The sequence below is a fragment of the Staurois parvus genome, unplaced genomic scaffold (genome assembly GCF_062004578.1).
Source record: "Staurois parvus isolate SC_StPar_1 unplaced genomic scaffold, SC_StPar_1.0 ptg000205l, whole genome shotgun sequence".
Classification (NCBI taxonomy): Eukaryota; Metazoa; Chordata; class Amphibia; order Anura; family Ranidae; genus Staurois; species Staurois parvus.
The window spans coordinates 7770526-7784236 of NW_028318001.1; the positions used below are offsets into that span (position 1 = coordinate 7770526).

General features: G+C 39.8%; 1 protein-coding gene across 1 annotated transcript in view; it reads left to right on the forward strand.

The window, feature by feature from the left end:
• Positions 1-13711, forward strand: part of LOC149461351 (lipoxygenase homology domain-containing protein 1-like) — a 392516-nt gene that overhangs the window by 232642 nt on the left and 146163 nt on the right. Inside the window, exons 34-37 of the mRNA XM_089678445.1 lie at positions 2042-2255; positions 2552-2733; positions 10364-10574; positions 10661-10815. Coding sequence (XP_089534571.1) covers positions 2042-2255; positions 2552-2733; positions 10364-10574; positions 10661-10815 — 762 coding nt within the window. The remainder of the gene's footprint in view (positions 1-2041; positions 2256-2551; positions 2734-10363; positions 10575-10660; positions 10816-13711) is intronic.

A 13711-nucleotide genomic window follows, 5' to 3' on the forward strand; every position in this document is an offset into this window, starting at 1 on the left:
ATTTGCATCCATTAGCGCAAAAAGCACCGCAAAGTATTGTTTCAGGTATCAGTAGTATTTTCATGAGTACGAGTACTCACGAAAATACTCGATATCGCCATTGATACCAGTATCAGTATCAGTGCATCCCTAGTAGTAATACAATAAGTGAAGTAAAGTAGAAGTAATGAAGATGAAGCCACCACACCAAGTAAGCACAGCATTACAGCAATGGAAGTTCAGGGCCACACAGGACCCCTTAATTAAGGTGACAGGGGTCTTGTTTGTTCCTGAAACACCACTGGAGAAATGCTATTTAGAAAAATGAGGCTTCATTAGCATTTACAGGATGTACTGGCTTCTTCCTTATTCACCTGGTTTTGCGTGCCTCCTTACATAGTTGCATAGTTAGTCGGGCTGAAAAAAGACAAAAGTCCATCCAGTTCAACCATTAAAAAAAAAAAGTTATAATCCTATACCCACAGTTGATCCAGAGGAAGGCAAAACAACCCAGCCAAGCATGATCCAATTTGCTCCTGCAGGGGAAAAAATTCCTTCCTGATCCCCCGAGAGGCAATCGGATATTCCCTGGATCAACTTTACCTATAAATGTTAGTATCCAGTTATATTCTGTGTATCTAGGAAATAATCCAGGCCTTTTTAAAAGCAATCCACTGAGCTGGCCAGAACCAACTCTTGAGGGAGTCTATTCCACATTTTCACAGCTCTCACTGTGAAGAAACCTTTCCCTGATTGGAGATTACATTTCTTTTCCTCCAGATGTAAAGAGTGCCCCCTTGTCCTTTGTGATGACCTCAGGGTGAATAGCTCTACACCAAGATCACTATATGAACTACTGATGTATTTATACATGTTGATCATATCCCCCCTTAATCTCCTCTCCTGTACTGCTATGGACTTGCTTCGAGGTTCTGGTGCATCATGGACTTAATGATCTTTAGAGAAAGTTGGGGAATACATATGAAAGCACAGACCTTACAGACTTTTTCTTTACATGCACCATAGTGACTGGGGGGGGGGGTAGAATGACTGGGGGCTTCTTTAACCCTCTCTGACCTAAAAATGAACTTGGCGTGTGTGCGTGTACATGTTTTGTCATTGAAATGGATTACAGTGAGCTGATGGAATAAACTGAGATGGCCATATGACTTTAGCCAAGATAGCTAGACTGTGTTTACCTTGAGACTTCTGTAAACAACTAAAGCATGGGTGGGTAAAAAGGAGTCCTGCCCCAAAGCAAATTGGTGAAGAAAAGGAGTATAACTCACTTAAAAGAGAACTGTCATTGTGCTTGTAGTTGCACAAGCTTTAAAAATGGCACTGCAGACAGAAAGATATACAGACAGGGAAAAAGTGAAAGAAGGACAGACTGGCAGACAGACAAATATTTACAAAGACAAAACATGGAACAGTTGATTTAACAAAGTTATGTGGTACCTTACCAAAATATAAGTCCAGTATATACAGTATACTGTACGTATATCGTGTATATATATTGGGTTCCATCCAAGCTTTTAGCACTGGTTTTGAGTCTAATCCCAGCAACAAAAATGTAGCGTATTCCAGTTTAGATGTTGTGGCTGCATTCCTTTTAATTTTTTGAGTGAAGAACATTTCCAGCATGTACAGAAAAGAGCTATTGACCTTCAGTGTCTTTGTAACGTCTGTTGAGATGAAAAGACAGCAAAAAGAATGTTATTATTTTTGCAAATCACTAATCTCATCAATTATTATGTTGAAGAGAGGAAGACATGTTTGAAACCAAGCAACCATGGCTCCAGTGGAGCAGGGGCAGGATTTGTTTTATTCACAGGATTACTAGGTGAAAATAAGTAGAAAAACTAATGCAGCCACCACATCTAAAGACTGGAAATCTACAATATATTCAATTTTTGTTTTTTTAAATTAGATACACTTTAAGTAAAAAAAAGGCACCCTTATTTAAGACACAACACTCATTCTGTTGGAATATGATAAAGGAAGTGTCTGTTGTTTTTTTCTTGGTTTTGCTAGAGGATATGCTTGTGTCTTTTCTCCTTAGACTGACTGTTTCATATTGGAAGCTGTGTCTCTGGGGCAGCTGCAGAAGGTGGTAATTGGACATGACAGGGACGGTTATGGAGCAGGAATATATCTGAAGATGGTCACAGTCAAAGAAGCTCAAGATTCTCTTACCGAATGGGTTTTCCCATTATGGAACTGGTTAGACAGTCACCTGGGACTGTGTGAGACTGTCTGCAAACTGCACACAATAGGTATGTCTTACGTGTGAATCATAATGCAGTTTGAGTCTTGGAATATATTTCAATTCCGTTTGCTATTACCAACAATAATCAAAAAAAAAATGTTAAAGATGGTAAAAAAGACGCATTGAAAGATCTAACCCAGCTAAAGAAAAAAAGAATTGATTGCTCAGGACAGTGTTACAAATCTGTTGCCATAGTTACCTATTAGTGCAAGACGCTTTAACCTGTGATATGTCAAATAAATAATCTATGGTTTTCTTACTTGCCTTCAGTTCTTTTTTTCTTATTTTTTTTACCTGTAAAAGGCAAAAGACTAGCAGCGAGACCCAAACCTGTTGCAGACTCCGGAGGTTTGTGGGTAATTGATATTGCTGGCTCTGGATTCCAGAGTTCAGAGAATTTGAATCGCTTTTCTCTTTGGTTTTATGGCAATGAAAAGAAAGAGCAAGTGGAAATAACAGTTCCTGAAAACTCACTGCAGACCGAGGTAACCGCATAATAATGCTGTTTGATTGCTGTATATAAACTGAAAAGTACACTAACCCCAAATATGCTTCTTGCCTAACTGTCAGCTGCACAGGAAGACATGCACACACCACATAAATATTAATATCCATGTACAAACTTCTTCTGCCTCAGCCTCTTACCTTATTTTTTATTTTTTTTTTCTTTAATTTAAATATTTATTAGTTTTTCATATTATTACAAAAATTCCATAAAAAGAGACACAATACATATAAATAATCAATACATTTCTACTTTGCCCCTTCTAATTACCTCTTTTCTTTCCCTCCCCTCCCAACCCATTTCGACCCCCCTTCCCCCTCCATCCCCACTGCAAGATCTCCAATCTCTCAAGGCCCAATGACTTTAAATAACTTCCTAGTTTAAAATTTTCTATATTTCTCTTTCGCGAATAGTATGTTTCCAACCTGTCTTCCTGCATATAGTAGGTTTTTTCCATTCTACTAATCTGGTTTACCCTATTGATCCAATCCTCCTCCATCGGCACCTCTGTCTTCCTCCAGAACTTGGGTATCAACCCTTTTGCAGTGCTTAGGTAGTACCATACACCTGAGTCTTTATATTTATTTACTGTTGTCACAACATTATGTAGGAGACACATGGTTGGGTCTAACCCTATGTCCTTTCCAGTTATTTTTTCTATTAATTTAACTATTGTCTTCCAGAAAACCTGAATTTTTGGACATTGCCACCATATGTGAAACACCGTGCCCTCCTCCCCACATCCTCTCCAACACATTTTTGAATTCTCCCCACTCATCTTATGCTCAGTGCTCGGTGTAATATGCCATCGTGTCAGACATTTTATAATTAATCTCAACATCTCTCATACTAACACTCTCGTGTACCAATCTAAATATCTTATTCTGTTGATCCTTATCTATCACCACCTCCATATCTCTTTCCCAATTTATTATAAAAATTAACTTTGTGTCTGTTTCTAATTCTGTGAGTATTCTATACATTTTTGTAACACCATGTTTCCCATCTCTACGTGTTTCTGATAGCCTTTCAAACATATTCCACTCCTTTTTTAATCTCAAGGGTTTTGGGAGATTTCCAATGAAACATTTTAGTTGATGATATTTCCACTCATCTATTCTAGTAAACATATCTCCCCCCCTCTCTTTTAATTCTTTAAATGTTCTCAATTCCCCCTCTACCAATACGTCTCTCAATTGGATATCTTCCTTTTTAAACCATCTCCCTGATATCTCATCCTTTCCTGGAGGGAAATACTCCGTGTTTGCAAGAGGCATTAATATAGAGTTAAAATCCCATTTCATGTGTTTATGTAAATTATCCCATATCCTAAAAACATTTAAAGTGTAAGTGCTTGTGCTTTCTTTAATTCTTCTATAATGTGCTGGAACCCATATCATCTTTCTCAAAGTAATTCCACTCAATTCGTTTTCTATTTTTACCCAACTTTTTCCCTTATGGTTAAATGTCCAATCATAGATTCTTGCTAAAATTACTGCTTTATAATATCTCTTGACATCAGGGAGTCCCATTCCCCCTTTCTCTTTAGCCCTACTTAGTGTTTCGTATGATATTCTTGGTTTTTTATTCCTCCATATATATTTTGTTAACATTCTTCTCATTATCTTAAAAAACGCCTCTGGAAGTTTGATTGGGACCATTTGAAATCTATAGAGTATTTTAGGTGTAATTACCATTTTAACTAGGTTTATACGTCCTAACCATGATGGATTTCCTCCTTCTAATCTTTTTAATTCTTCCTTAGTCTCATTTATCAGAGAAATATAGTTTAATCTATACAGTTGTTTATATGAGGTGGCTAGTTTTATTCCTAGGTATTTTATATCTTTTTCTCTCCATATAAAGGGGAATTCTTTTTGTAATTTTTCTTTTTCGCTCTTTGGTATATTGATGTTCAGAATCTCTGTTTTTGTTAGGTTAATTTTTAGGTTTGATAATTCACCATATTCCTTCAAGGTCTTCATTATACTTGGTAGTGTTATCCGGGGATTACCTACATAAAACAATAGGTCGTCCGCAAAGGCCGCTACTTTGTGTTCTATATTTTCTATCTGGATTCCCTTTACCGCTCCACTATTCCTTATTATTGACAACAGAGGTTCCAATGTCAAAACGTACAACAAGCGGGACAATGGGCAGCCTTGTCTTGTTCAATTGGACATCCCAATGGATTCCGACCTCTCCCCATTTACCGTGATAATTGCGGTGGGCTCCCTATATAATTTACCTATCCACTCACGCATTCTCTCTCCAATCCCCAACACTTCCAAGTTATCCATCATAAAGCCCCAGTCCACTCTATCAAACGCCTTTTCGGCATCAATTGACAAGAGCACCACCGGGGCTTTCCCTTTTCTACTTTTCTGAATGAGCATTAAAGTTCTCAACCCGTTGTCTCTACCCTCTCTCCCCGGGACAAAGCCCACCTGATCTCCATGGATCCATTCAGGCATTAGATCTTTCAGCCTGTTAGCTAGAACCTTTGCGTACAACTTAGTATCAGTGTTCAATAATGAAATTGGTCTGTAGCTAGAGCACTGAGAAGGATCTTTTCCCTCCTTATGAATAAGAACGACATGGGCCTGAAGGGATTCCCTCCTCCCCTCCATCCCACCTCCCAAGTCATTCATATACTTCTTCAACTTCGGTAACAGTAATTCACTAAATTTTTTATAGTACTTAACTGTATAACCATCCGGGCCTGGGCTTTTCCCACCCCCTGTACTTCTTAATGCTGCTTCTATTTCTTCCTGGGAAATTTCCGCGTCCAAGGAGTTCAATTGTGTTTCACTAAGCTTTGGTAATCCCGCATTTTTTAAATATATCATCCTTTTTTCTTTAATACCTTCTCTAATTTCTTTTAGGGAACCTTGGGGACTAATGTTATACAAGTTTCTATAATAGTCCGTAAATACTTTAATAATCTCTTTAGTTGAGTGGACCAACTCCCCCTTAGGACTTTTTATCTTTTCAATATAATTCCTGTTTTTCTTTTTATTCAGGGCTCTCATTAAGTATTTTCCTGGTCTATCTCCCCATCTATATCCTTCACTTAATACTTTGTTATATACTCTTCTCCTCTCCTCATCCATCAATATCTCTAGCTCATCTTTTTTATCCATTAACTTCTGTCTTGTTTCTCTTGTTATTTTCTTCTTTTGTGTCTGCTCCAAATCCAGGATTTCTTTTAGGAGCCCACTAACCCTCTCTCTTCTTTCTCTTTTCTTCCTTGCTCCCATCGCTATCAGGATTCCTCTTATATATACCTTGTGGCTTTCCCATACTGTGGCTGTCGATACTTCCTCTGTCTCATTCTCCTTAAAATATACCTTGATCTCTTCCCCAATCTTCTGAGCTATTTCCTCATCCATGAGAAGGGCCTCGTTCAACCTCCATCCTAGACCTCCCGTCCACCGTCTTCCCCATCCCATTTTCATGATGACAGGGGCATGGTCCGAGAATGTGCTCATCTCTATTTCTATTTTAACCACCAGTTCTATGAGTTGATGATCTATTAAAATATAATCCAATCTCGAGTATGTCTCATGTGCATTAGAGAAGAAGGTATAGTCTTTGTCTTTCATATGCATTATTCTCCAAGTGTCCACCAGTTGGTACTCGTGGATCACTTTTTTCAAAGCTCTCAGAGACCTACCACCTTCTCTCTGCACAGGGGAGGTTGCGTCCTTTTGTGGGTCCATACAGAGATTTAAATCTCCTGCTACTATCAAACGCCCTTTTTTGAAGTCTATCAGTTTTTTCAACAGGCCCTTCAAATAGATCTCTGGCTTTTTGTTGGGGCAATATATATTGGCTAACGTACACTCGATTCCCTGTAGTTTGCCTTTCAAAAATAGGAATCTCCCCTCCGGATCGGTCTTTCTATCCTCCAGTTCAAATCTCATATTCTTTGCCAACCCTATTGCCACCCCTTTTGCTCTTTTAATTGGAGAATCGGCGTAATACCATGTTGGATAATATTTGGATTTTAATTTCACGTTTGATTCTATCTCAAAATGTGTTTCCTGTAAGAATACCACCGACGTTGCCCTATGGTGTAGTTCCTTAAACAACTTAAATCTTTTCCCAGGACAATTCAACCCATTCACATTATATGTTATAAACTGTATTTCTTCCATCTTTCTTAATTCTGTCTATCTTTCCTCTAATACACCTCCTCCCATTAGGCCCTACTATCTTGCAGCATATTGACCCTCCCCCCCTCCCTCCCACCCACCCCCCCTCTCCCACCCCCATCCCCCACCCACCCCCAACCCCACCTATCTCCCTCTCTTTTTTTTCCCCTACCCGTTTTTAAGCTTAAAAACTGCCTACTAATCATTTGTGGGTGTAATCCCACCATTGATTTAAAATTGTGGGGATAAACTCCGCCCATGGCCGGCTCACCTCTCCTCCGCCCTCCCCAGCTCCCCTCTCTCTATCAACTGGACACAGAGAAAAATCTTCACTACCCACATCAACCGGAACTCCAGGGGAGCTACCACACCAACAGAGGTGGGACCAGGGGGGGAGCACGAGAGGGGGAGAAAGAGAAAAAAAAAAAAAAAAAAAACACAAATAACACTCTTAACTCTTCCCTCTCTTCCTCCCCACCCCCGGGCCCCCCCTCTCTCCCCCCCCGACCCGCTGCCAGTCCTCTTTTCTTGTATCTTCTGTTTCTCCTTTTTCTTCTTCCCACCCAGCTATCTCCATTCTTTGCAAATCCAGTCTGTCACAAAAATCTCTCAGTTCCTCCGGGAATCTCAGATAAGCTGTAACACCATTTTTCCAGCTGATTAGGCACGCTGGGGGACCCCATCTATACTGCACGTTCTGTTTTTTCATTTGCTCCATTAGGGGTCTCAGGGATCTCCTTCTCCATAGGGTCTCTGGTGTTAAGTCCGCATAAATTTGAATAGTTATATCTCCGTACTTAATTAATGATCTTCCTTTAATCTTCCTCCATATCTCATCTTTAATCCCAAATTTTTGGAACTGAACAACTATATCTCTCGGTCTCTCTTTTTCAGTAGCCTGTTTAAACTTTCCTATTCTAAACACTCCATCCAGTTTGATCCCATCTGTTTCAGGTCTGTCTCTTATGGAGTTTAAAATTTTTATAACTAGTTCATGCAGTGTTTTCCCTTTTACCGACTCTGGAATTCCTCGTACTCTAAGGTTACACCTTCTTTCTTTATTTTCTTGAACTTCCATCCTATAGAGCAATTTTTTCTGAGTATTCTCCAAATTAGTTATTTTTTTCCCTAGATTATCTATGGTTTAGGCCTGGTTTTTAACTTTCTCCTCTGTTTCTTCCAGTCTTGATAACAGATGTCCTAAATCATTCCGTATAGCTTTCATTTCATGTTTTATCGTTTTCTCCAAACTTTGAAACATTTCTATCATCTCTTTCTTATTTGGTACTTGTAGTTCACTGTCAATTTCTTTTTTTCCAACCCATCTGCTATTTGTTGGCTACAACTGCTATTTATACCCAGTGATAATCTAGGGCTATTTCCCAAACTAATGTCCATTTCCCCTTTTGCACTTGCGCCTTGGGACCTTTCTGGAGTAGTATTTCCATATGATGTGAATTTCTTTATTGTGCCTGTTTGAGACCCTTTAAGCCCTGCTCCCTTAGGGCCTTTATTCTTAATTTCCTCTGTATGTCTTATTTTCTTCTATATTCTCAAGATAGGATTATACCGATCATTTATAATTTATGAACCCGGCAAGCCTGCTATTTTTTCTTGCGTTTTGCCCTCCTGAGTATCCTGGGTCTCTTCGCTTCTCCTCTTCTTAAACCCTGGGAATCCCCCCTCCTCTCCTTCACCGCTTGCTCCCCTATAACACTCAGGGGTCCACTATACAACAAGCCCCCCGCAGTTCTCACTCACCCTTCTGCTTTCTGGATGGTGGCTTCAGGCTTTAAGTGGAGGGCTTTCTTAGCAACTCAGTCCTAGGGGGATTCCTCTGGGTTTCCATCTGTGCTCATCCTTTTTTCCCCTTTAGTTTTCTTTCTCTTTCCTTTTAGGATCCATCACAGGGAATTAGGGTGGGTCTCCTGGTTCTCCTGGGTTTCTTAGACCCAGGAACGATCAGCCGGCCGAGGGGTACTGCCAGAAGTAAGCCGGCGGCTCCCTCTTGCATCAGGAAGCCAACCGGCTTTTTTTCCTCCCAGTGATCCTCCGCGGCTGGTCACGTGTTCCCGCCGCGCCTCCTCGTCTCCCAGCTGCCCTGGTCTCTCTCTCCTGAAGCGCCGGGGGGATCAGCTCCTCACCACAATCTCCATCCAGCTCTCATCCCCGGGTCTCCGATCTCTCCTCCTCAGCTCTCCATACTCCGGTGGGTAAGCTCTATAACCCTGCTCCCGAGGGTCGCTGGGGCGGTCGGGAAGCGGAGCCTAGCAGAGAGCTAGTGCCACACACTCCCCACAGCCGCCATGTTCAGGCTCCTCCCCCAAATCCTCTCTGTCATCCTCTTACCTTATCTATCACATTGATATATTGATAGCTGTTAAAGCAACTCTATCACTCAAAGTCTTTTTAAAGGGTTACTCCACCTTTGTGTGAAAAAAATAGCAAATAAAAAAATATATTATAGCGTACACAATTGCGAATCAAGTCATATTGTAATTACATGTTAAAAAAGAGACCTTTCCTTTTCTATCTGCAATGCTGTAATTTTCTGTAAAATGCAATGCAATATGAATGGCCCCTGAAAATGTAATTTCCTGCTTGAATGATTGGCTCACTGATTTTCCCAGAGGTCTACACTAAGATACACATTTTTGGCATCCCCCGCAACAAAAATGTCAGTTTTGGTGAGATACTACCAAAGGGCAATCCAGTCTAAAGAATGGAGACTTTGCCAATTTCCTTATTAAAACCCTGCAGATGCAGCAGCTGATTGATAATTATAAAACCACTCCTATACAGATTCACTCTGCACATGGACACAGACAAACAAACAGCTATTTCTTCAGAATAACAAAAGGCAGGAATCTGCAATAAGGTTTGCTAAAATTCTTGCAATGGGCACAGATCATGCAGAGAGCAATGCTTCTTTTGTCAGCAAAAGTGTAGTTAGTCTTTAAAAATGTCATACCTGCAAAGAAGCATAGGAATATTAACTTTTCCTTCTGTGTTCACTGCTAAACACCACCCCACTCCAGAGTAGACCCAGGGTCAAGTCTCTTTTGAAACCAAAGACACTGCAGTGATGTGGAGGTTGGTAGAAGGAATCCTTTAGCGCTGGAGGGGGGTAAAAAGATTGGCGCACTCAGAAGTGTCAATTTTGAAAGTGACTTCACCCAGGGATTACTTTGAAAAAAAAAAATCACATTTGGATTTTTTTTTTTGCTATATTTTTGGTGACAGTGGTTATGAGGAGGCTGAATATTTTAGGAACATAGACAGCAATAAGAACCTGGCAGAGGTTTTACCATACCCCTTCTTCATCCAAAACTAAAACAAACCTTTTGGCTTTAGATACGGTTTAAACCTGAATCTTTGTAAAATGATTGTGTAGTCAGATAATTGTCTTATAATTCCATGTCATGAATTAAACATTATTACTTTGTTTCATAGAAAGAACTACAGCAAATAAAAGACATCAGTAAGGTCCATGTTTCCTGGTCTCATACACAAGTGTCTACACCATGGTATTTATCCTCCATACATATGAAGCACACAGTGACTCATCAGGAGACGTGGCTCCATTTTGATTGCTGGATGAGGCCTAATGAAGATAAGTGTGTGGAGCTTCCAGCCCTGTTTCCTGACAAGGATCCTCTCCCCGGTAACTTCAGTTTCTCTCTGCTGATCTGTCATTTATTAATAGTAAACCAGCAGTCATTACACATGAGCATTTGATTTATTTTCCAGTGGTAGAGTATACAGTTACTGTACACACCGGAGATGCAATGGATGGAGGAAGTGCTGGCATAATTTACATCAGCATGGAAGGAGAGCTTGGTGATTCCGGAAAGCAATACTTAAATGAGTCCGCCACTGAATTGCTTTCTTTTGCTGCGAGACAGGTAACTTAACAGAATCATGAATTGACCTAAAACATATTATACACTTTAGAAAGCTTATAATGTCCAGTCTGTTAGGTTACTCCCAAATGCACACCACCAAAGCTACAGCATGACTTGGAAGTGGGAGGAGATCGTTTGAAAATTCTCTTAGAAATGCAAACACCTCTGGTGCCATCTGGAGCCGGTCCCAATCCTGGCATCCAATCCCCATTGGTAGCCACAGTACCCAGGCTGTCCATAATCTGAGGGTATCTCCTGGGCCATTTACAAGCATTAATTCACACTAAGCTTATGAGGGCATTTTTTCTATTTTGTTTAAAAAATGTTTTAATGATATTACAGAAGGTTAGTCACTTGCTCTTCATTTTGCTTTTAGAACTGCTGGAACTGCAAGATACATGTAACATTAACTATATTCAATAATGTGTTGCCATCTATATTTTTCACTTGTTCTAATCACACTGCAGGTTTTTTTCTCTATTGCTTTATCATTGGCTATTTAGGGGGAACGTTCCCTGCACATCCCACTAAGTATTCTTTTCATATTGTTCCTCCATTAGTACTCCGCAAGCTTGTGAGGGACAGGGCATTACTAGGGCGCCTGTTTATCCATTCTCCACTAACAGCTCTGCAGTTATTGGACAGCAGACAGTCACCATCTCTCTTCAAGCTTTATGGGGAAGGGAGGGCGTTAAACTAACAAGTCCCATCAAACGATATTCCTAAATCTATTTGAGTCTATCCCTGAGCTATGCTCGCCTTATAACTTCTCCCCAGACCTTGACAAACTCTGTGTATTTGGTCTCCCATTAGATTTCGTCAACCCCTTTCAGTTGTAGTTGTCAACATTACTTTCAGATAGGTTAACCTTATGGTGCAAAAGGAGTAATTAGAATACACATATCTACCGTTTGTTGAACAATATAAAAACTCTTCTATGCTCCTATTTAACATTCCTTCTCAATATTAAGTACTTTTAACTTCACAATTCAGGTAGCAATTTTGCATGATCAGCAGTGGCAGCAATAGGAGTACTTTATTTTTAGGCAACTAGCTCCGCACTGAGAACCAGAAACTCTTCTTCTTTGCCTCAGGGGGAGCATATCTAATAGTGTCTTTCTACCATGGGAGCAGGGGAACCCTGAAGAATGGCTTCAAAATTACTTCTCATCCAAAAGGTCAGAAACAGGCTACACAGCGTGACTAACAGCATCCCCTAAAATATAGTATATTCATTTAGCATTATCCAAAAATGACATTGGTTGGGTTGACCTCCCATCGCCAAAGCTCCCCACTTTGTGACAGCGGGTGGGGTATCTTCTCCTCCTATCTGCTGACACAATTTGAAAACAGCATGTCTATGTGGGGTTCCACCCAAATGGCCATTTCATCCATTCACATTTTCCTGGGAATTAATTAGACTACTTGTACCATCACCCATTGTGGCTGATGGCTTGTAGCTCTCAGTGAATTGTGAGGGCACTGGTGGGTGCACTTGTAGTTCATTGATTCTTCCTGCCATTCAGTAACTGCCTGCTCATGTTGTACGGTACGGGCAGACAGCTTACCGAGAATCTGCAGGATCCTGGCATTGCACCCGTGATCTGCTGATCGTGGGTGCAATGCTTTAATGGCCGCAATGTAAAAAAATAATAAACACACATTTTTTTATCTGTGAAAAGATGTGCATTTATTATTATTATTATTGCTATTATTATTTTTTTTTTTTAAAGGTGAACTTATCCTTTAAGGGTGCATAACTAGAAGCCACAAAATAACAGGGGATCTGCAATGTCTAAATCAACAGCTGCCAACAATGTTGTTCAGACGTTTAAACAAGTCAGGAATAGAGCATTTATTTCAATAGTCTACCAAAAGAAGCTGTTATAAAAATGCTGTTATAAAAAAATCTGTTATAAGAAAGCTGTTACGTAAACTGGAAAATTTGAGCTGTAAATGTAACAAAATTCAATGCTCAATACAGTTGGTGAATAAAGTAGGGTAGCAGTTAGAAATGGACCCAGGATTGCTTAACTGTTGTTACCTTGTACAGTTTGCCTCTAAAAGAGGAGTTGACTCACCTCTGGAACACTATTGTTCCATACCCTATATCAGCTCATATGCTTTCCCCACATCTAGCAAGCATGAATAAGTGCTGTCTAAAACACACTATATAAACTCTTTATTAGTGTGACTTTTAGACAAGTAAACATGATTAAATTAGAATCAAATGCTTAACCACTGCAAAAAAAAAATCATAGTTTCTACCTCCAATATTATGGACAATAACAGCATAAGCTGACACACGGTAAGGAAATTCTAAGCATCTCTAATTATAGTAAGACAGCTAATAGATTTACACAACAAAAAGGACAAAGGAAATCATCAAGGCACATTAGGGTTTAATACCTGAAAGCCACAGGCAGAGCTGTGCTGCACATGGCTCATGAGATGCTGCTCACAGGAATCAGTATGGACTTACAGCATTAGATACTTTAAGGTAGTATTTTGACCTATACAAATAATGCAGAGCTGTTTCATTTAACAGCTCTGTTCAACTGCATAATAGTAAGGAAGATAATGATCCCTTACAGGAAAGTGGCAGTAAAAGAAACCAGATGACATCTAAATACCACCATTATGCAATTATTTACTTGGTTAATTTCTTACTGTTATTTTTACTGTGTATTGCCAAATAATCTAATGATTAGGAAAAGACAACAAAATTTGAAATGTCTACAAGAAAAAAAAGCATTTGTTACGTTCACTGAGTATGTTTTCCCAATTCATACAGGGTACCGTGTACAGCTTTTATGATTCCGTCAGGGCACATCACCAAAAGTGACTGTGTTTGTATTCAAGACATGTACCTGTCTATATGTATAGACAGGTACAT